General features: G+C 43.2%; 2 protein-coding genes and 1 non-coding gene across 3 annotated transcripts in view; 1 reads left to right on the top strand and 2 right to left on the bottom strand.

Annotated features, from left to right (window-relative positions):
* Supt6h (SPT6 homolog, histone chaperone and transcription elongation factor) overlaps positions 1 to 14,269 on the bottom strand; it is a 37,685-nt gene extending 23,416 nt beyond the window's left edge. The window contains exons 1-9 of the mRNA XM_038325442.1: positions 13,878 to 14,269; positions 5,139 to 5,275; positions 4,273 to 4,431; positions 4,105 to 4,178; positions 3,620 to 3,812; positions 3,395 to 3,479; positions 2,186 to 2,459; positions 999 to 1,100; positions 262 to 378 (exon numbers count right to left, since the gene is read on the bottom strand). Coding sequence (XP_038181370.1) covers positions 262 to 378; positions 999 to 1,100; positions 2,186 to 2,459; positions 3,395 to 3,479; positions 3,620 to 3,812; positions 4,105 to 4,178; positions 4,273 to 4,431; positions 5,139 to 5,247 — 1,113 coding nt within the window. The 5' untranslated portion in view covers positions 5,248 to 5,275; positions 13,878 to 14,269. The remainder of the gene's footprint in view (positions 1 to 261; positions 379 to 998; positions 1,101 to 2,185; positions 2,460 to 3,394; positions 3,480 to 3,619; positions 3,813 to 4,104; positions 4,179 to 4,272; positions 4,432 to 5,138; positions 5,276 to 13,877) is intronic.
* A 27-nt stretch (positions 14,270 to 14,296) lies between these two features.
* On the top strand, positions 14,297 to 23,351 carry Sdf2 (stromal cell derived factor 2). The gene is made up of 3 exons (XM_038325443.2): positions 14,297 to 14,503; positions 17,785 to 17,981; positions 22,214 to 23,351. Exons 1-3 carry the CDS (start codon positions 14,353 to 14,355, stop codon positions 22,499 to 22,501), a joined length of 636 nt encoding a protein of 211 aa, XP_038181371.1. The 5' UTR covers positions 14,297 to 14,352; the 3' UTR covers positions 22,502 to 23,351.
* LOC119813786 lies at positions 18,556 to 18,659 on the bottom strand. Its single transcript, XR_005285246.1, has one exon. It is a non-coding gene; the product is annotated as a U6 spliceosomal RNA (small nuclear RNA).
* Positions 23,352 to 23,659: the final 308 nt, after the last annotated feature.

Raw genomic sequence — 23,659 nt, 5'->3', positions numbered from 1 at the left:
ATAAAATTCATAATTACAAGAATGATCTTTCCAACTGGCTATGCAGTGCAATGTTCTCCCCAGTAGAGTAGGTAACATTACAGAGAGGCTATCTTGTCCCCTTGGTTACTAGTACCTCTTGCTAGTCAGAGCACTCTTGAGTTTAAGAAACTTTTAAGGACGAGAAAGAGGGTTTACCACTTGATTGTAGCTACCTCTTGCCTCAACCTCTAAATTGTAAGGAATTTCTAACCACTGAGCTACTAGAGCTCAAGGAGCAACCTCAAAATGCTGATTCCGCATGAAGCCCAGGGCCTCTTTGATCTTCTGAATCGTGCTGGGTCCTTTGCGACTGAAGCTACTAGTTGGCTGCCCACGGTCTAGGTAATCACAGCTTTCCTATAGTAAGAAGCAAAAACAAAAGAAGCAAGACACATTACTTCCTGTCTTAGCCCACAGGAGCTTCAAAACATGAGAGCATTTTCTGATGAAATCCAAAATTTTTCTTTGCTTTTTTATCTCTCTCTCAGTTTTTAGAGCAGGATTTTGTTGTGTAGTCTTGACTATCCTGGAACTCAAGCTTTGTAGACCAAGCTGGACTTGAAGTCACATATATCTGCTTGCCTCCGCCTCACAAGTGTTGGGATTATGGGATTAAAAGTGTGCACCACCAATGCTTGCTTAGTATTTTTCTTAATACACATATATACATACTCTTTCCCAGGCATACAGAAACAGCACATAGGGAAGGAACAGCTTCTCATTTTCATCAGCTGACCTCTGGTTCATGTCATGAACATTTACTTTATGTGTATGAATGCTTTGCCTACATGCCTACATGTGAGTACCTGGTGCCTACAGAGGTCAGAAGAGAGAGTAGGAACCATAGAACTCCAAGTACAGGCAGTTGTGAGCCATATGTGGGTGTTGGGAAGCAAATCTATGTTCTCTGCAAGGGCAGTAATGCTTCTAACTATACAGCCAGCTTTCTAGCCTCTCAAATCTAAACTTCTGAGTACCTGTAAAGAAATGGTTGGTGTGGCAAAGGCATTTCTGTAGATCCAATCAGCTTCTTCTTCTAGCTCATCATCTTCAGCTGCCTTGACAGGGATGGAGCGGAGCTGTAGTGGAAAAGAGGGTGACACATCTTTATTCTGTATCCTGTTCAGGAAAAAACACAGCACTTCTGAACAGAAGCATGTGACCCTCAGGTACATACTTCTAGTGTCACCTGACATAAAATGAGCACTTTCCAGATCTGTTGAGAATACCATATCAGCTGGGCAGTGGTGGCGCACGCCTTTAAGCCCAGTGCTTGGGAGGCAGAGGCAGGCAGATCTCTGTGAGTTCAAAACTAGCCTGGTCTACAGAGTGAGTTTCAGGACAGCCAAGACTGTTTCACAGAGACATCTCGTCTCAAAAAAACAAAAAAAGAGTATTATTTCATGGTAGATGGTGGTGGTGAAAGCCTTTAATCTCAGCATTTAGGAGGCAGAGTTAGGCGGATCTATATGAGTTCAAGAGCAGACTGGTTTACAGAGCAAATTCCAGGACAGCCAGGACTACACTGAGAAACCCTGTCTCGAAAAACCAAACCAAAAAAACAACACCCCCCAACCCCCCAATAAAAAGGAATACCATTTTAGGGCTAAGAAAATAGCTTAGCTGGCAGAGTGATTGCCTAGCATGCATAAAACCTCAGCAGCACAAAACCTGGCATGACGGTGCTTATAATCCCAGCACTCCGTGCGTGGAGGGTGGTGCACGCCTTTAATTCCAGCACTGAGGCAGAGGCAGACTGATCTCTGACTTCAAGGCCAGCCTGGTCTATAGAGCAAGTGCCAAGACTACTTACTGAGGCCACTCTGGGCTACATGGAAAACCTGTCTCAAAAACAAACAAAACAATAACAAAAACAAAAAACAAAACAAAAAGGAAAAAAAAAGATCAAAAAACCCCCCACCATTTCAATGTCAGTCCTGTAATCCTAGCTATTCAGGAGGCTGAGGTTTAAGACCCGCTTGGGCTACGGAATCAACTGAAGGCCAGCCTAAATTAGTGAGACTCAGCTTCAAAATAAAAAGTAAGAAGAAAACTAAGGACATCAGTCAACAACAGCACAGTACTGCCAGAATAAATAGACTCCCTGGACCTGACTCAGATGGGTTTCAAAGTCCAGTGGATACTACTCATTGTGGTTTCTTACCTGGAACCTCTCAGGCAGGTCAGTGGCTCGGATTTCATTGTCCTGGTCTGTGAGGTGGCTGCTCTCCAGTTCACTTGGTTCATACATCTCAAAGATGCTCCTGCGGCTCACACGCTTCTTGGTGGTTTTCTTGGGACGCACCCGGATTTCCCCTTCAGCCTCGTCATCCTCATACTCATAGTCTTCCTCCAGCTCCTCATCGTATTCATTGTATTTCTCAAACTCGTCATAGTCAAAGTCCACCCCGAAGATCTCCTGAGCTTCCTGCAGGGCTCTATGTGTGAGAATAAGGGGATTGAGATGGAGGAGAAATGCAGCCCCTCCCCACATCCTCTACATGCCTCAAGACTAAAGGAGCAAAGAGAAAAGCCAGTTGGAGGGGGCTGGTGAGATGGCTCAGTGGTTAAGAGCACTGGCTGCTCTTCCAAAGGTCCTGAGTTCAATTCCCAGCAACCACATGGTGGCTCACAACCATCTGTAATGAGATCTGGTGTCCTCCTCTGGCGTGCAGGCATACATGGAGGCAGAACATTGTATACACAATAAATAAATCTAAAAAAGCCAGTTGGAAAACCATATTCAATGTGGAATAAATAGGTGCCTGGAAGTTTCAAGGCAAACTATTATCAGAGGATAAAAGTCTATCCCTGGCACCTGCCAGGGATAAGAGCCAAATATCACAGTCAGATGGGTCCTTATTCTGCTTGGCAAACCATCTTCTGCCAAGTTGCTACAGCATCCCTTTAGAACAAAACCTTTCAAACTACTATACTTTGATGCAGGTTAGAAGGTCATCTATTCATGAATATACTGGGCATAACAGGGATCCTGCCCATGTGGAACTCTATTCTAATTTTTTTTTTTGAGACAGGGTTTTACTGTGTAACAATCCTAGCTATTCTAGCTCTGTAGACCTGGCTGGCCTTGAACTCATAGAGATCTACCTACTTCTGCCTCCCAAATTCTGGGATTAAAGGCCTGCGTTACCACTCCTGGCTTCAGCCTAATCTTTTGAGGACTCACATATTTGAGAGCACTCAGTGACTGAAGGAGCAGTTGGAAACCACTGTCAAGTAGAGGTGTGATTTGAGGCACACAACAAAAATGGATACGAGTTTGGGATGTCTTAATTTTGGCAGAAGCCTCTAGACTTCCTGATCACATGCCTATTCAATGTCTTTATTACCACATTGTACCAGGTACACTTACGCATCCGTATATCCAGGAAGCTTTTTTCGCCATTTGGGTTTTTTCAGAGGCTGTCCATCATCATCCACAATGAAATCGTCAATATCTGGAGGAGGAGAAAGTTAATGCTCAGTCAGTGGATAAGCCTGGTTCCTGCCAGGAAAAATTAGGCACCTCCCTATTAAGGAACAGGAAATGTCAACATCCACCCAATGTTGGCTTCCCTGTCTAGCATCTGTCGGGTACCTGACTCTTCATCATCCTCCTCCTCTTCCTCTGGAGGAGCCATGGGGGCCTCTACAGCCTCCTGTCCTTCTTCCCCTTCCTCATCCTGGAAGATTTCCCCTGCAATAGCCTCCTTTTCATGTTCCTCTTTGCCATATTCCTCTTCATCATCATCTTCATCATCAGACATTTTTTTGACACGTCGGTATTTTTGCTAGTGTTGAGAAAAATATGCTTTATTAAGACGGAGCATGTAGGTGTCTAGTATAAGGATACCTGTTATCCAGGCTCACGTCTATATTCCCACCACAATTACTCTTGCCAAGTGAGATGGGAAAAGAACACGTAGAGTGATGTTTATCCAGCCCCAAGGCCCATCCTGCAAACTGACAAATCTTTTTCTATTAGACTTCAGATTTGAGACCTACAGCATTATGCTGCTGAGGACCTTTCTCTTCTCTGATGACCCCAAACTATTCAGGAAAAAGGATAAAGAAAGTACTTACTCCTCGCTTGACTTTAACACCCAAATTCTCCTCAATGAGGTCAAAATCATCATCTTCCAGACGGTCATCAAAAGCTAAAGAGAACAAAGTGTACCCATGGTGAGGGGAGGCTCTTCTCCACTGCAACTTCCACCCCTGCCTCAACTGACACCAGGACATGCTACTAACTGCGTTTTCTCTTCTTGTGGCCAACATCATCCTCCGAATCAGCGGAGTCGCTGCCCTCATCTTCCTCTCCTTCTTCTTCATCATCGTCATCATTGATGAAGCCTTTTAAGTTGCCTTGCTCATCTTGATCATCTAGATTCTCTTCTTCCTCCTCCTCATCTGAAAACATGTGGATTGAGACATGGAGATTGGGATTAGAGGGTGTAAGGGCAGACTACCTGCTTAATTTCAATTATCCACATCCCCTGAACCTAGTGACTTGGTGGCATGTCTATTCTCTGTCCCATGTAATGGCACAGAGCAGGACTTGGAAGGTTTCTTCCCCACATTTACCAGCTGTCTTTAGGAAAGATGATCTTCCCAATTACCTTGCCTCCTCACATTAGTAGATGCTTTACAGCTTCCAGTAACCTGTTTTCCTCAAAGGACAAACTCAGCAGCCACATTCCTTCTTTTATTCTTTTGCTGCAAGTTATACCTCCTGTTCCCCCTTTAAAGTTACTTCATAATTCTACTCTCTTGACGACCTTAAAGCTTAAAAATGGAATACAAAAACATTCATGGGAATAAAAGTGGGAAGCATTACAGAGATCTATCTATCAGTTTACTGTCTGTCCCACACACTAATGTAAATTCAAACTAGCATAAACAGTTACTGCATCTTATTTTGCCTTGCTAATTTTCTAACTATTGTGCCTGGGATACAGCAGAGTGATGCACTCTGCATTTCTAAGCATGACTCAACATTCTCAAGCTGGTACCTCCTGTGTGATACCTGTGCTCAGCCTGAGCCTTTCATCAGCAAGAATCCAACTATCCAAAGCTTAGGAATAGTGGGGAGAAGGTTGAGGCTGGGGCCTCCTTACCATCATCCTCCTCTTCCACAAACTTCTTGGTGACTCTAGGTACCACCTCGCCTTCATCATTGTATTCTTCCTCTGACTCTTCGGCCTCACTTTCCACAAAATCAGACATTGCTGCTGCTTCCCAGTCTCCCTGAAAACTACAGAAAGAAAGGAAGTTTGTATGTGTGTGGGGGTGGTAGTGAACAAAAATAAGACACATGAGCCAGGTGTAGTGGTGCACACCTTTATTAATCTCAGCACTCAGGGGGCAGAAGCAGGCAGATTTTTGTGAGTTTGAGGCCAGCCTGGTCTATAGCATGAGTTCTAGAACTGCCAGAGCTACATAGTTAAGACCCCGTCTCATAACAAACAAACAAAAAAGACACGATTTTCAACAGGGCTCTTAAACCTCTTCACAGAACCCTTGTAGCTACCATGGCTCTGTTTACTCCAGCATTTCTCCTTAGGAAGAATCAGGAAGCTCAGCTTGGGAGTGTAACTCAATGGTAAAGGTTCACTTAGCATGAAAGAGGCCTGAGTTTGATTCCCCAAACCAGAAAACAAGGCTCCAAACCTCCCATTCTACCAAGGGTCGCTCCTCATTGAGTATTTTCTTTTTTTTTTTAAAGTTTCTCAAGACAGGGTTTCTCTGTAGCTTTAGAACCTGTCCTGGAACCAGCTCTGTAGACCAGGATGGCCTTGAACTCACAAAGATCTGCATGCCTCTACCTCCCAAGTGTTGGTATTAAAGGTGTGCACCACCACTGCCTGGCCTTTGTGTGTATTTTAAGAAATGGCTATTATACAAGACTTACATCAGAATCATTTTTCTCTTTCTCACTCTTATTGAGAAAGGGTTTCACTCTGTAGCCAAGGTTGGCCTTTACTTCACAGCAATATTCCTGTTTCTGCCTGTCCAGTGCTGGATTACAAGAACTAACCACCACATATGGTTTTATCATCTCTCTTAATCTTCACAAATTTCCAAGCAGAATTGGGCAAATGAAGAAAACAAACAGGGATTTTTTTATATAGATGAGGCTATAATGGTAAAGTGAGATTATATGACTTGCTCACAAGAAGTTTGAGAAACAGTAATTGCCAAGACTTTACATAAGGTGTTTTCATCCATACTCGAGCAGAGTCAAGAGATGGATCTCTGGGAAATGAGGCCAATTTAGTCTAAATAGTGAGTTCCAGGAAAGCCAGGGAATACATAGTAAGACCCTGTCCCTCAAAAGGGAGGTGAGGGGAAGAACAGGCTGTGGCTCAGTGGTTAAGAGCACTGGCTGCTCTTCCAGAGGAATCAGGTTTGATTCCCAGCACCCACATGGTTGCTCACAACCATCTGTGACTCCAGTTCCAGGGGATCCAATATCCTCTTCAGAACTCCTTGGGCACCTGGCATATACATGGTGCACAGACATACATGTAAGCAAAACATCCATATATATATATATATATATATATATATATATATATATATATATATATATATTATATATAAAACAAAAATAATAAGATTATTTTTAAAAAGGAAAAATCCCTTTTCAATAGATTAAACAACACTAAGAGAACTTATGCCTACTTGTATGACTGCTGGTTTGAAGAATTTGGCTGAAAAAGAGCCTCTTCAGAAACACCAGAACCATGATGAATCCATTTGTATCATTTACCTCCTTGTTTTATTTCTGGTGCTGTGATAAAACAATGACTAAAAGCAATCCAGAGGAGAAGTTTATTCACCTTACAATTCCAGGTCCCAGTCCATCACTGAGGGAAGTAAAAGCAGGAATTTGAAGGGAGGCTTGCTGGCTATAATACACAGCATCACTTCTGACCCATAAGGTACTCACTTTACAGGCAAGACACAAGAATGCTGCTTTCTAGTTGGCTTGCTTACACTTTCTTATATGGTTCAGGACCACTTGCCTAGCAATGGTACTGTCCATAGCGGGCTACAAACTCTTATATCAATTAACAATGAGGGCAGTCCCACAGACATACCCAAGTGCCAATCTGATCTGGGCAATTCCCAACTGAGGCTCACACTCCTCAGATGACTCTAAGCTGTGTCAAGTTGACAGTTAAAGCTATCCAGATCCACAAGATTGTCCTCTACCCCATAATACATAAAATAAAGAAGAATTACCAGGTTGGTGGTGACATACCTTTAATTGCTGCACTCTTGAGAGGCAGGTGGATCTGAGTTTAGGCCAGCCTGGTCTACAAAGTGAGTTCCAGGACAGCCAGGGCAATGCAGTAAAGCCCTGTCTCAAAAACCAAAAGAGTCGACAGTTTCTTTTTTGTTTTAGAGATAATGACTCAATATGGTCAGAGTAGCCTAAAATTTACCACATATCTAAGGATGAGTCTGAACTTCATATCCTCCTGCCTCTACCTCCCAGGTATCCAAATTACAGGTGTGTACCATCACAGAAAGCTAAGAATGTAGTTTCAAATAAATGTTAACTGGGTTTCTTTTTTTTAAAAAATACTTTGTTTTGGGGCTGGAGAGAAGGCTAATCGGTTAAGAGCACTGGCTTCTCTTTCAGAAGACCCAGGTTTAATTCCCAGTACCCAGCACCAATATTGCATCTCACAACTGTCTGTAAATTCAGTTCCAGGGGACATGACCCTCTCACACAGACATCCATGCAAGCAAAACAGCAATGCACATGAAAAATGGTTTTTTAAAATTTGTATGTGTTATTAGTGTTTTTCCTGGGTGCGTATGTGTACCACATACATGTAATGCTCAAGGAGGCCCAAACAGGGCATCAGATCCTTTGAATCTGGAGTTACTCAGTTGTTAAACCTTAGACAGGTGCTGGGGACCTGGGGTACTCTACAAGAGCAACAAATGCTTTTTATCCTCAGACCTCTCTCTCCAGCCCTGATAGCGAGGTTTCAATCTGGGTCTCATTTTACTTAGCATTCTATAATTCTGTACCAACTAATAACTTCATCTTCTACATTCTTGTTTTCCAACATAGCTAAAGCCTGACAGGAGAACCCAAAAATCCATAGCTGAGCCTTGAGTAGAACATTAAAAAGAACACACAGAGGCAGAGGATGCGGTTCAGTAGGTACACTGCTTGCCTGGTACACATAAAGCCCTAGGTTCAATCTCCAGCACCGCAAAGCCAGTTGTGACAGCAGAAGCTTATTAATTCTAGCTTTCAGGAAGTGGCAGAAGAATCAGAAGTACAAGGTCGCATGGACTTGGGACCTAGTTTAGTTGGTAAAGTGTTTGCCATGTGAGCCTGAGGACTTGAGTTGAGGAACCATGAGAAATCATGAAAAAAAGCTGTGCATGGTGGCACCAATTGGTAATTTCTAATACTGGGAAAAGCAGAGACAGGTGGATCTGTAGGGCTCACTATCCTAGCCTACTTCGTAAGCTTCAGGCTATCGAGACCTGCTGTGGGATAGTGCTCTTGCACACTGTAAAGATTTGTTTACTAAAACGCTGATTGGCCAGTAGCCAGGCAGGAAGTATAGGCAGGGCAACCAGACTAGAATAATTCCGGGAAGGGAAAAGGCAGAGAGGCAGTCACAAATCAGACTGCAAGATGAGAATGCCTTACTGAGAAAAGGGACCAAGCCACGTGACTAACCACAGATAAGAAATATGGGTCAAGTTGTAAAAGTTAGTGCTGGGGGGCGGTGGTGGCACACACCTTTAATCTCAGGACTCGACTTGGGAGGCAGAGGCACGCGGATCTCTGTGAGTTTGAGGTCAGCCTAATCTACAGAGTGAGTTCCAGGACAGCCAGGACTGTTTCACAGAGAAACCCTGTCTCCAAAAAAAAAAAAAAAAAAAAAAACCTAGAAAAAAGTTTCTGGTAGACAGAGATTATTATACCCAGTTGAAGCACTAATAAAGACTACGACAACAAATGACTATAAAAAAGGGATTAATTAGGTGATGCCCCTTTTCCCCTTTTCTGACATCTGCATCCTTTAGGTCTTTTAGCTAAAGTAATGCCAAGTGAATCTTAAAATTTGTAGTTCTAGGCTAGATGTGGTGGCTCATGCCTTTAAGCCCAGTATGTAGAAGGTGGAGGACAACCTGGTTTAAATACAGAGTTCCAGGGTAGGACAACACAGTGAGACCACATCTCAAGAAAAAAAAAAACAACCTGGAGAGAAGCAAGAGAGAGAAAGTTAGAATACCACTCCTATACTTGGTGTTTTGAGGCAGGCTTTACTCTAGGCTGTGTAACCTGAAAGTTAATTCTTAGGACTCACAACAATCTCCCTACCTCAGTTTCCTGGGTGCTGTGATTAAAAGAAAGTGCCACTATGCCTGATAATTTTAACATTGCTCCCCGCAAGCCTTGAACTGAGACATTAAAAATAGTAAACTGCACACAGTTAATAAGGTCATCATACCATGAATTCAGTCTTTTAAAGGATCAACATGTTCAAGCTAGCTCTTACAGACAGACGTCCTTGTTCTATTTAACAGAGAGAAATAGACAACCCACCTGAGATAACAGCTTACTCTTGGTCCAGGGAGGCAGCTGGTGTCCCCCTTACAATCAGCTTGGGAAGACAACTGTCTCCTTTCCCTCCCAACTCCCAGGCTAGGTTAGAGATAAAACACACTCTAAGGTGCTGTTAGATGTGGAATGTTCCTAATCTAGTTCTGCGATAAGCCTTCCAGGTAAGTGGTGTGCCAGAAGCAGTTTCGACTTTCTACAGCTAGATTTTGAATAGTACTGCATCAGCACTGCAGGCTGAAGATGCCAAGCAACAGCAACTCCAGAATAAAGATATATCACTTGTGTATATGAACATCATTAATACATGATTTAATATGATAGCTGACTGTAGTTTTTTTACATTTAGTACTCATATTCCTCAAATTTTCCCCACATTCAAGACTATAGTTAAATTTGCACCTGGAATAGGCCTTGAAGAGGAGTGGAGTAGTGGAGGGAGGGCTCTCCAGGCAGAAGCCAGCTGCCGAGTAAGATGTGACTCAGAGGGAGAGGGTAGTTAGTGGTTACCATGACATTCTCAGGAAGAGGAACAAGGCTGGGATCAGATGGCCACAGGAGAGGCCCTTGGCAGTTCCTCCTTTCTAACAAGAACTTGTAGGAGGCAATTAAGAAGAGACCTGGCTGAAGAGATCTGGCTTGTTAACTTCTTTTGTTCTGAAGCTTCAATTAACATTTAGATTCTGTTTGTTTAGGGTCAAGCTCTGTTCTGGGTCTTGGTAGGTAAAACAGAATAAAATATGCTTCTTCCTGGGTAGAGTTCATAATTTTCATAAATTATGTTATGACAAAACATGAATGAGGGTGGGTATATCTCAATGGTGGACAGAACATTTCCTTACCATGCACAAGGCTCTGGTTAAATATCTGAAACCAGAGAAACAAAATCCTGTAATTAGTGATGAGAACAATATGGTGACAGAAGTCACAGAGTACTTCATAAAAAAGGGACTCCAAGTGAGGACATAAGAACATGGTCTGGGGCTGGAGAGATGGCTCAGAGGTAAAGAGCACTGACTGCTCTTTCAGAGGTCCTGAGTTCAATTCCCAGCAACCATATGGTGGCTCACAACCATCTGTAATAAGATCTGGTGCCCTCTTCTGTACTGCAGGATACATGCAGGAAGAACCCTGCATACATAATAAATAAAAATCTAAAAAGAAAAGAAAAAAAAAGAACATGGTCTGGCCAAGTGGTGGTGGCGCACGCCTTTAATCCAGCACCCGGGAGGCAGAGGTAGGTGGATCTCTGTGAGTCAGAGGCCAACCTGGTCTACTAGAGCTAGTTCCAGGACAGGCTCCAAAGCTACAGAGAAACCTTGTCTCGAAACCCCCCCACACACACAAAAAAAAAACAAAACACACACACACAAAACTAATAAGAAATTAAGATATTTAAAATATAGGCTGGGGGCTGGTTATATGGTTCAGCAGGCAAAAGTGCCTGCCATGCAAGCCCATGCATGACCTGAATTAGATTCCAAAACTAACGTAAAGAAAGAAAAACTAAAAAACTAGCGGAAGAACTGAATCCACAAAGCTATCCTACACCTACTCACACCTATACAAGAATTAACACACACATTCTCATTCTCTCTAATAAGTTAAATAAATCTTTAAGATCTTAAAATAGATGGGTGGTGGTGGCTGCTCACGATCCCAGCACTTGGGAGACAGAGGCAGGCATATCTCTGTGAGTTCAAGGCCAACCTGGTCTACACAGTGAGTTCCTGGACAGCTAGGGCTATTACACAGAGACACCCTGTCTTGAAAATATAAAATAATAAAAACATTCTTAAAATAAAAAGAAATAAACTATAAATACCCGAAGAGTGAGGGATAAAGTGTAGAAAATGACTGCTTGGGTAGGTGGTTGGAGGAAGACTCTGGAGCAGAACCTTCTGTAGAGCAAGAATGGTGGCAGCAACAGAGAAAGTCAGTTTGACCAGGGAGAGGAAGAGGGCTTCACGTGAACCCTTACTTATAAGGTAAGTTAAAGGCTTCAAAGACTGTAGGGGAATTTGAGCAGAAACAGGAAACCAGGGAACTATCATAGCCCAGGCAAAAGATGATGGTGGCCTAGAAAACAGAGCACAGGGAGGGTATCTGAACACATAGAGGACTCGAAATTAAACCCCGAGAGAAACCCAACATTTAGATATTAGGGAGAGCAGAAAAGTAAAGAAGAATGAAGCATCTAGTAAGCTGAAACAAGAGGCTCAAAGAGTTTGAGCCATTTAGTCTAAACAGCAAGACTCTGACTCAAAAACAAAATCCACAAAGCAAAAAGCAAACAAACAACTCAAAAACCCTGCAAAATCACATCAGGTCCAGTGGTGGATGCCTACAGCCCTACAGTCTGGACCAGCTTCTTGAGAGTTAAGGAAAGACGACTGCTTGGCTCCAGGAGTTCTGGGCAGGAGTGTGCTATGGGGAATAGCATCAGTATCACCACAATTACATTTTTACCTTTAACCTCTGGGGTGTGAGGAACCACCAGTATGCCTAAGGAGAAGTAAGGTAGTCCAAGCTGGGAAAAACATTGATAAAAATAGATCCTCCCCCAAAAAGGCCAGGGAAGGAGATGACTCAACCAAGAAAGCACCTGCCACACAACCATGCACACAAAATAACCACATAAAAAATGCAATGAAGTTGTTTCTTTTCTTTTCGTTTTTTTTGTTTGTTTGTTTTCCGAGACAGGGTTTCTCTGTAGCTTTGGAGCCTGTCCTGGAACTAGTTCTTGTAGACCATGTTGGCCTCGAACTCAGAGACCTGCCCGCCTCTGCCTCCCGAGTGCTGGGATGAAAGGCATGGGCCACCACTGCGAACAGCTAAGCGAACAAAGCTTCAAGGAGTAACTGTATTGACTAAGAGTATCCATTGGATTTGGCAACATTGTAGCCACTGTTGAAGCTATCAATTTTGATGAGCAGTTAGTCAATTTTGATGAGCAGTTAGAAGAGAAGTCAGTCAGGTTGCTATTGACTAAAGCGTCAATGAAAGGTAAGAAAGTTAACTAGCATAAGCAGAAAACTATAAAACTACAAGAATTTAAAAAAAAATGAGATGGGTGGCGGTAACGCAAGCCCTTTAATCCCAGCACTCAGGAGGCAATTAAAAGACCAAAGACTTACAAAGTGTCAACTTCAGTGTTCAACGGTGGAATAAACTTTTTTCCAGAAAAATTAATTTAACTCAGCACCTTCTGCACACTGTAGCATAATACTCCCTTGCTGGGGAGGGGCCTGAAACTTTATAGGCAGTTAACGGTAGCTGGGGGGGAGGGGCTCACGTGATCCCACCAATCCTAAGGATCTAGAGCAATTCATGGTTGCTGGGGGAGAAGCACATTTTCTTTAGTGTTGCAGCTGAGGTTTCTCTGAATAATCCCTTACATTCCTGTAAGTAACCTTAAATTAACTATTGAACCACACACATACACAGAAAAATAAATGAAAGTAATGGGGGATTGTGAAGAAGGGGATCATCAGAAATGGGGTGTGTGGAGGAAAATGGAAAAAAGTACCCTACTACTTTTGATACTACAATGACTTTCCGTATAGGTATTGTAGGAGATCTGCCTAAAAGAGAATAAGCATCAATTCTTTCCATAACACAGGGAAATTGCTTTTCTTAGATACTTAAATTGAGTACCTGATGTCAATCAAGAATACAGATTTCGGATTCAACAACCCATTCTGATATTTATGGTAGGTCGCAAGCATTCGAGGAAATGAATTACGCAGGATGGAGGGTTTCAGGCACTTATATACAAACTCACATCTTTCGAAAGGGTTAAGGGACTCAGCCATCCAAGGGAAAAAAGTTCAATTATTCAACAATATGAGATGAGCTAACATTCAGCACAGTACACCAGCCTCATGGCTGAACCATCTTAAGTCCGGTAGGATCCAAACGCACGGAATAACTAATCTGATCACCAAGTAAGAAACCCTTAGGTCTCTTCTAGTCCCCAATTTTTCGTGTGGCCCAGATTCCAGAAGCTGCGGGGAAGATGGAATCCCAGAAAGCCTGTTGATTCAACAAGCAACCCCAGTCCACAGGTTCCAGGTGGTACTGCATGGGGAAAAGGCCTGGAGACGCTGAGCAACCACGGCACTTTCCTGTCCCTTTCCCCCGGTAGATCAGGAAAGGCCAGGGCACCCCAATGCCTCTTCCCTTACCGGGCTAGGCCCTGGGAGCCCGGCTCGCTGCGCACACCAGAAACGCTCTCCCGGCTGAGTTTTACCTGCTGAAGGGCCGCTGTTTCTCCGCTGCTTTAAGCTCCCACGGAAGAAAATGGGGTCGCCGACCGGAGACTGGCAAAGGATAGTACGGACCCACCGCAAGGGCCCTCCGCGTCCGCAGCAGCCGCCGCCGCCACCACTACCACCACCACCGCCGTCGCCGCTGCTACGTAAACGTGCTACGTCACCTCCGGCTCTCTGTCATTGGGAGTGGGCGGGCCATTTTGTGCTGTCTTTTCCCCTCCAGTGGCCAGCGCTCTCGTCTCGAGCGTGCGAAAGCTAACCGAAGGAACGCAGCCGCCACAGAGCAACCAGAACAAAGCGGATTCCTAGGTCACCCAGCCGCTCGAGCCAGAGGAACCATAAAGATTCAGGTTAAAGTGGCTTCACTTCCTCCTTGTCGTTGTTCCGCCCATAACTTCCGGTTCCGGGGAAGGGCTAAATTTTCTTGGATGGTTAGGGGCTCTCGGATCTAGGATGGCTGTCTTGTCGCTTCTGTTGTTGGGTGGTTTATGGAGCGCTGTGGGAGCGTCCGATATGGCTGTCGTTACTTGCGGCTCCGTGGTGAAGCTACTCAATACGCGCCATAATGTCCGACTGCACTCTCACGACGTGCGCTATGGGTCAGGTACTGAGGGGAACCTACCCGGGTTGGGTGGGATGCCTAGGCCCGGGGAGCCCCGAAGAGGCGGGGCCTCAAAAGCTGAGGGCGTGGTCTTGGAAAGTTAAAGGTGCCCTAGAGAGCTGTTTGGCGAGGACGATCGAGTTGCTAAGGGAATTTAGTCGTAATGTTAGTTTTTGTTTGATAAGTTATGTGTTAAATGTGTCACATGTATACTTTGCAATTTTTAATATTGTGTTGAGACAGACAGTAAAGTTACTTTCGTAGGTGAAAAAATAGACTCAGAGATACTAGCCTTACAGCTAGTGAATGATGGGTACAGGGTTTAATCCAGTCTGCCCAGGTTTAAAATCTTTCAGGGTCCATGGGCTGCCACTATTTTGTGCTTGGAGAAAAGAGACATATAGATCCTGACAACATATCTTGAATCTCTGAGTTTTAGACTTGAAAGAGCTCACTCTTTGATTACAACCCTTGGTCTTATACTAGTTTTTTAAGCTCAATAACTTAAACTTTGGCAGGGATTGCAAAGGAAAGTCTGCCTTTTATCATATGCAATTCATGCTAAGTATTCGTGGATTCATTCAGCATAGATTTATTTATTTTTTTAATATTTATTTATGTATTACATATACAGCGTTTTTTCCTGCAGGTATGCCTGCAGGCCAGAAGAGGGCACCAGACCTCATTATAGATGGTTGTGCGTCAACCTGTGGTTGCTGGGAGTTGAACTCAAGGCCTCTGGAAGAGCAGTCAGTGCTCTTTCTTCTGAGCTATTTGTGTAGCCCCTAAAGAGCCTTTCCTTCCCTCCCCTCTTTCTTTCTTTCCTGGCACTCAAAAGGCTCAAGTGGGAGCATTAGGACTTAAAGATCAGCCTGGATTACATAGGGAGAGCTATCTCAAAACAACACAAAAGAAGTTCAAAAACATGGACTGGAGCAATGGAGAGTTAATAACACTGATTCCTTTTCAGAGATCTTAAGTTCAATTCCCTGGATCACCTGGTGGCTCACAACCATCCATAATGAGATTTGGTGCCCTCTTCTGGCACGCAGGCACATAAACAGGTATACTGATAAATACAGCTTTTTTAAAAAAAAAAGTTCAAAAGCTGGCTAAATAGCTTAATGTTAGAGTATTTGCCAAGCATTCTAAAGACTCTAGGTTCTTGGGGGGATGGAGGAGGATAAAAGTCATGAGATTTGGCTGGGCTGTGGTGGCACATGCTTTTAATCCCAGCACTCTGGAGGCAGAGCCAGGCGGATCTCTGTGAGTTCGAGACCAGCCTCATCTACAAGAGCTAGTTTCAGTACAGGCTCCAAAAGCTATAGAGAAACCCTGTTTCCAAAAACCAAAAAAAAAAAGAAGTCATGAAATTTAACATGAGATGTATTCAAGATAATTTGAATGACTGATGGTGGTGGGTGGTGTTTGCTAAGAGAGGAACTCGCCCTTTTGGGTTAGTCTGTGGTTCCCAGCTCTAAGAACCTGTCTGACCAGTTTAGTGCAGAGAATGTATAGTCATCATTGGGATATCTTTATATTCCTAGCCACTTCATTCAGGAAACACCTACCTATATGCCAGGCGTGTTACATTTTAATTTAATCTGTTTCCTGTTTTGGATCTACTAAATTAAAATGGAGTTAGAAAGAGGCCTAGTAGACTTCAAATCTCTCCCGGTGGTCTTTATGGGTAACCAGATTTTGACACCATGCTCAGTCTGAACCTTAGGAGAGGAATCTGATGCAGAGTTAGGTATAATATTCTGTAAAAGCTTCATTGTTTTTTGAGACAGTGTCTATCTAGCTCTGGTTGCCCTGCTGCCAGGAATTCAATATGTAGACCAGACTGGCCTCAAACACACAGCACCTGCCTCTGCCTCCTGAGTGCGGAGATTAAAGGCTTTATTTTTAAATTACATTTCTCCAGTGTGTGTGTGTGTGTGTTTGGATGCATGCTTGCCACAGTGCAAATGTGGAAAGCAGAGAAAAGCATTGTTCTCTCCTATCTTGTAGGTCTTAGGGATTGAATTCAGATTGTCAGTCTTTACCAGCTGAGCCATTTTACTGCCTAGATACAACAATCTTGTCCAGATAGTGGTTGAAGCTACGTGAATAGATCAAATTGCTCAGGATGAGCACAATCTGAAAAATTACAGTTACAGTAAATGTTTCTTGAATTACTTTATCTGGACCCCAAAGTGTTTAGGAACAGATTAAGGCCAGATAGAGTTCTAGCTACTCCCAAACCTTAAGGGGGTCTCCGGAGGAAGTTGAGTTGAAAAAAAAAAGTGAAAAATTAAAGAGAATATTAAAATGTAGAGAACAGTGCTGGAGAGATGGCTCAGTGGTTAAGAGTACTTGTTTTACAAAGAATCCAGGTTCAATTCCCTGCGTCCACATGGTTAACTTACTCTAGTCCCAGGCAGTCTGGCTCCCTCTTCTGACCTCTGTGGGCATAAGCATGCACAGACAGACATACAGGCAGGCAAAATGCACAAAAAGTAAAATGAATAGCTGTCCTCCCAACCCCAAGACCGCCAGTAGGAGGACAAGTGCGTTCCAAGCAGTGTCAGTATCTTTAGAGAGTAGCCTTTTCATAATGGTGGATGCTAAGTTTTCCGCATACAACAGCAGACCTAGAACCTGTTTTTCTTCATACTCTGGCTATTTAGCATCCTGTCTCTTGATTTTGCTGAACTCATCACAATCTCAGAGGATCAAATTCATGTGCTTGCCCAAGGCCTTAAAGATGTAGTGAAGATTCGACAAATGGCCATCGCACAGGACAGGTCTCATTCTGTAGTCAACCAGTGCAGCATGATCTTCCCTACAGTCCTGGCTGCTGTTCCACAATAGCCAGTGTTTTGAGAGTGAAATTTCAAGATCCTTAGTATATAAGGAGGATATAAATGAAGGTATGTGTAGGTTTTCTTAAAAATAATGCAAGTGGGCTGGAGAGATGGCTCAGTGGTTAAGAGCACTGACTGCTCTTCCAGAGGACCAGGGTTCAATTCCCAGCACCCACATGGCAGCTACAACTGTCTGTGACTCCAGTTCCAGGGGATCCGACAGCCTCATACAGACTTACACACAGACAAAACACCAATAAACATAAAATAAAAATATTTATTTTTTTAAAAAAAATGAATGCAACCTTGGTAGAAGCTTTACCTAACGGTGGGTCCTTGTTTTCTCCCACTTCATTGAAAATGGCTCTTCAGAAGCAGGTATCAGGCATCTCTCCAACTGCCTTTCCTCTCTGCCTTTTGTTTGTTTGATTGCAGGTAGTGGGCAGCAATCAGTGACAGGTGTAACCTCTGTGGATGACAGCAATAGTTATTGGAGAATACGGGGGAAGACAGCCACAGTGTGTGAAAGGGGAACCCCCATCAAATGTGGCCAGCCCATCCGACTGACACATATCAACACTGGTCGAAACCTTCACAGCCACCATTTCACGTCACCTCTTTCTGGAAACCAGGTGAGGGGGCATGCAATGGATCATTCCTGCTGTATATGTCAGGGTTCTCTAGAGTCACAGAACTTATGGGATGAATATCTGTTTTTCGGTCGGTCGGTCTGTCTGTCTATGGGAATTTAATGGAGTGACTTACAGGCTGCAGTCCAGCAATAGCTAGTTATGGATGGGAAGTCCAAGAATCTAGTGGCTGCTCAGTCCCATGAGACTGGCTGTCTCAGCTGGTCTTCTGGGATCCCAAAGAAGGAATGGATGTGTTGATGAAGCAAGGGCAAGCAGATGACGAACAAACCCTTCTTTCTTCCATTGTCCTTTTGTGTTTTCTGCCCAAGGGGTAGCCCAGATTAAAGGTGTGCCTTCCAGCCTCAAGGTCTGTATTAAAGGCTTGTTGTCTTCTTGCTTCAAGATCCGGATCACAGGTGTGCCATCCATTTCTGGATTATAGTTCATTCCACTTATATTCAAATTGACAACCAAGAATAGCCATCACATCTGCTCTATCTTACCCAGTTGACTTGTTTGATCTCTTGGTTCTTAACTCCTTCTTTCTTTTCTTATTTTCTTCCTTCCCTCCTTCCTAAATATGAGACATTTCACAAATTTGTGTGTCCTCCTTGAACAGGGGCCATGCTGATCTCCGTATCATTCCAATTTTAGTATCTGTGCTGCTTAAATGAGCACATTAACCTTTTGCTGTCTAGGTATAGATGTTCTCTTTTCTGCAGACTTGGAGAAATGACTCTGTCTCATAAGTGTGAAGAAAATTGTTTCTGGTCAGAGTGGAGACTTTACATCTAGACCAAAGTATGGAATAGGGAGGAAAGGTATACATTAGCATACCATTAAGTTTTGACAAATATTACAATAAAGCTATTGTTTCCACATTTATAATAAAGAGTCTTGCAGGGCTGGAGAGATGGCTCAGAGGTTTAGAGCACTGGCTGCTCTTCAGAGGTCCTGAGTTCAATTCCCAGCACCCACATGACAGCTTACAACCATCTATAATGGAATCTGATGCCCTCTTCTGGCCTGCAGGCATACATGCAGACAGAACACTTATACATAAAAAAAGAAAAAGATACCACCAAGCCATCTCTCAAGCTCCATCTCTATGCTGCTTTTTGAAATCTCGTGCTTTCGGGCTCTCCTCAGTGACTCCACTGATCCTCTGATCCCTTACTCCAAACACAGGTATTTTTTTTTATTGCAGTTGGTGTGTGTGCTGTGTGTGCGCGTGCACAGGTGCAAACCTGCTGAGGTTAGGGGACAACTTGCAGGAGTTGGTTTTCTCCTTCTACTATGTGGATCCCAGAGACCAAACTTAAGCAATGAATACCTTTCCTACCAAGCCATCTCTTTTGACTTTCCTTTTTAACTCAACAGGATTTATTCACTGTCTGGGAGGAGGCCAAAGTTTGGTGTCAGATGTTGATTGGCTGGTTTCTCTGGGACCTCACTTTGCATTTGTAGACCATCTGCCCTAGTTTTCCCCTGTAACTTAATGAAGCAAATGTGCTACAGTTAACATAGCAATGTTGACACACTACCCCTAACTAAAGTCCATGGGGTATTCTTTTATATAAATAAAATTTTATTTACTTTTATATGCACTTATTTACTTTTATATGTACCTACATGTATGTCTGTGATGGTGTCAGATCCCTTGGAATTGCGGTTACAGTTTTGAACTGCCATGTGGGTGCTGGGAATTGAACCTGGGTTCTTGATAGGAACAGCCAGTACTCTTTAATTGCTGTCATCTCTCCAACCTCCTGACCCTGTAGAGTATTCTTGTTTCTTTAGTTTTTTGTTTTAAGATTTATTTGTATGAATGTCTTGCCTCCGTGTATGTATGTGCCTCACATGCATACCTGGTGCCCTCGGATGTCAAAAAAAGGCAGTAAGTTCCCCAGAGCCTCTGTTACAGATGGTCATGTGCTGCAGTGAGGGTGCTGGGAACCCAGCCTGGGTCCTCTCAAACTGTACCTAGTGTAATGTGAGAGGAGCAGGCTGCATCCCGCCACCCGGCTAGCTTAACCCCGAAATAACCAACACAGAAATTGTATTAATTAAATTACTGCTTGGCCCATATCTAGCCTCTTCTTGGCTAACTCTCACATCTTGATTCAAACATTAACTAGATGTGATTGGTTGACAGAGTTTCCCCATCAACCTAGAGCCCTCCCTATCTCTGTAGCCCATTTCTTTAGTTTTACCCAATGTCCTTTTCCTGCTACAGGATGTATTTGTACATGACATCATTAGGCTCCTCTATGGTTACAGTCTGTAAGATTTTCCTTGTTCTCACTGACTTTGACAGTCTTGAAGAGTGCTAGTCAGCTATATTGTTCATGTCCCCCCCCCCCCCCTTTGAAATCTAATGTATCCTTGTGGTGAAAGCTGTGAGGAAAATCATGGGTAAATTGCCATTTTTAGCACATCCTATCAAGGGTGCGTTCTGTCAGCGTGATTTATGACAGTCATTTTGACCTTGCTCACTTGGTTTCACTGGGTTTGTTTCATGAAGTCATGCTTTCTTTTCCTTTTGCTCCTGTCCCTCTTGTCCTCTGTGAAGTCAAGCCACTGTCTGCAGTCCACACGTTGGTAGTTAGGGGATTATATTCTGTTATATGAGGCTGGAATACTACATAAATTATTTGAATTAGGTTGGGGAGGTGTCTTTTCTTGACATCATTCATACCAGTGTGAGTTGATATATATATTTTGTACTTTGAATTATAACGCAATATTAACTGTCTTCATTTTATTGTTCAAATTGTTTCAACTTTTGCCTTTGGTGATTCTTTCAGTTGACTTATACATCCATCCATTTAATAGAATCCTTTTGTGTGTGCACATACATACATGTATTTTCAAGGCTCATCTAGTGCATTTCTTGGCACACTTCTGAAATCCACTGTTACCCTAATGAACCTGCTTCCGTTTACTGGATAATGGTATTGGAACCAAGATCTAGGCTTGTCACAAGCCTGCGCTATGGGTTGTTACTTCCTTTATGTCCTCTCACCTGACAGAACAAAGAAGTGTTTCGTTTGTGCTATCCCTTCCCCACAAAGTAATACTTAGAATAAAGTTAAATAACTATTAAAGTTTATTTAGAAGACCAGATGCAGTAGTGTGCACCCAGAGCCTCAGCTGTTTAAAAGGAAGACCGCTTGAGCCACACAGGCCAACAGCCATCTTGGACAACTGAGCAAGACCCTGGCTCTAACAACAAAAAATTAAGGACCACCAGCAAGACAGCTTAGTTGGTAAAGGCACTTGGTGACCTGAGCTTGATCTTGTCTCTGCCTACCTTGTGAAAGAAGAACCAATTCCATAAGTTGTTATTCGACCTCCATGCATGCCATGGCCTTTGCACAGCCACACATAAGTAACGTTTAAAAAACCTAAGAGTAAAACACCTGGCAGATACAGTATTAATTTTAAAATTAGTGTTTGGATATAACCTAAGGCAAGTTTTCTTTTGTGCACTTTGTCTTTTTATTCCTTTATAATCTTATTTTAAAAATTTGTTCAACAGACTGGATATGGTGGTGCGTGCCTTTAATCCCAACACTTGGGAGGCAGAGGCAGGATAATTTGAGTTTGAGGCTAACCTGGTCCACAGAGCGAGTTCCAGTTCAGCCAGGGCTACACAGAGAAACCCTGTCTCAAAAAAAAAAAATCGAACAGCAACAAAAAAGAAAATCCAAATTTGTTCAACAACAGTCACAGTTTGTTTTCAGTTTTTTATTGTAATTTTTAATTATTATTATTTTGGTTTTTGGAGACAGGGTTTTTCTGTGGCTTTGGAGCCTGTCCTGGAACTAGCTCTTGTAGACCAGGCTGGCCTCAAACTCACAGAGATCCCGCCTGCCTCTGCCTATCGCATGCTGGAATTAAAGGCATGTACCACTATTGCCTGGCTTATTTTTATTTTTTTAATTTTTTTTTTCTTATTGAGTCATGCCCCACCTTTGAAATCTAACATTTTCTTCATGGTGAAAGCTGTGAGGAAGATGGCTTATTTATTTAGCAACAGGGTAAGGTCTCTTATAATCTAGGCTAGCCTTAAACTACTTATGTAGCTAGATGATCTTGAACTCCTGACCCTGCTATCTCCACTTCCTCAGTGTTAGGGCTGTGGGTGTGCTCTATCATCTGTACTCAGGTCCTCCGCTCTCCAGAGCTGACTGTCAGGAGTGTTAATGTTGCCACTTTCTGTCTTTCAGGAAGTGAGTGCCTTTGGCGAGGAAGGTGAAGGTGACTATCTGGATGACTGGACAGTGCTCTGTAATGGACCTTACTGGGTGAGAGACGGTGAAGTGAGATTCAAACATTCTTCCACCGAAGTTCTCCTGTCGGTCACGGGAGAACAATATGGCCGACCTATAAGTGGACAAAAGGAGGTACATGGTATGGCCCAGCCAAGTCAGAACAACTACTGGAAGGCCATGGAAGGCATCTTCATGAAGCCCAGTGAATTGCTGAAGGCAGAGGTCCATCATGCAGAACTGTGACTCTAAATCCTCTGCACCACTGTCACCACACAGTGTTTGTAGACGTCTGTTGTCTGTTGCTGCTTTGCCCTAGGAGCCCCGCACCAGGCTCTCTGAGATGAAGGGCACTGTAGGAAGCAGGGGCTGCATTTGGGCCTGCAGCCTTCACATTTGAATTGTTCGCTCTCCCCAATTTGGTCAGTTCTCAAGAGAGGACCTGTTCATGAGGGCAGAGATCCTTTCGTTCATGTTAAGAGGAAGCTGAGGACCTTCGCTCCTAGCTGGGGATTTTACTCCTCCGACATCATGGATTGCTGACTTGTCTGATTTTCCCCTAGTTTTCTTTTTCCAAAACGATAAATTAAAAAAAAAAAAAAAAAAAAAAAAAGAATTTTAGTCACTGTGTGGTCATTTATTAGGTGAGCTATTTCAGGATCTGCCTGCTAAATTCTCAAATCCTAAGACTTTGAAAATGCTGGGAGTCTTCGCTGTGGGCCATTTTAGAGGTTTATTTGCATATAAGCCTTTTCTATTTGCTCCTTCAGTTCTTCCCCAGCGCATCTTTATTGAGTAAGGTCTTCAGAGTTCTGCATAATATATAGTCAATGACATCCTCCTCTGGATCTATTATGTATTGTGGAATAATAGTTCAAGATGTACATTCGTTTATGCTGTGAAATATTTGTTTAATGATGCAAAGATGTGTTGCCTTTTTATTTGGTTTTGTTTTGTTTTGTTTTCAAGACAGGGTTTCTCTGTGTAACAGTCCTAGCTGTCCTGGAACTAGCTCTTGTAGACCTGGTTGATCCTGAACTCACAAATATGCCTGCCTTTGCTTCCCAACTGTGGGATTAAAGGCGTGTGCCATCACTGCCTGGCTGTGTCGCATTCTTTTATGCTGCCTTTATTTAACTCTGTGAACTTGTGTTACTTTGCCTGTCTAAAACACCTGATTGGCCTAATAAAGAGCTGAACAGCCAATAGTTAGGCAGGAGAGGGATAGGTGAGTCTGCCAGGCAGAGAGAATAGGAGAAATCTAGGTTCCCAAGGAGAGGAGGACAGCAGGGGCCAGTCACACAGCTAGCCACAGAGTAAGGAAAGAAAGATATATAGAATAAATAAAGGTAAAAGCTCAGGTCAAACATGGTTAAAAAGAAACAGGATAATTTGTTAGAAAAG

Source organism: Arvicola amphibius, chromosome 4 (assembly GCF_903992535.2).
Source record: "Arvicola amphibius chromosome 4, mArvAmp1.2, whole genome shotgun sequence".
NCBI lineage: Eukaryota > Metazoa > Chordata > Mammalia > Rodentia > Cricetidae > Arvicola > Arvicola amphibius.
The sequence above is the reverse complement of the archived record's forward strand: the minus strand, read 5'-3'. Positions and strand labels throughout refer to the sequence as shown.

Excerpts from the sequence above, each read along its gene's own strand:
- Sdf2 (XM_038325443.2), top strand. The coding sequence starts at position 14,353 with ATGGCTGTCTTGTCGCTTCTGTTGTTGGGTGGTTTATGGAGCGCTGTG. Across the intron at positions 14,504-17,784 it reads CGACGTGCGCTATGGGTCAG|GTAGTGGGCAGCAATCAGTG; the intron begins GTACTGAGGGGA and ends GTTTGATTGCAG. Across the intron at positions 17,982-22,213 it reads CACCTCTTTCTGGAAACCAG|GAAGTGAGTGCCTTTGGCGA; the intron begins GTGAGGGGGCAT and ends TCTGTCTTTCAG.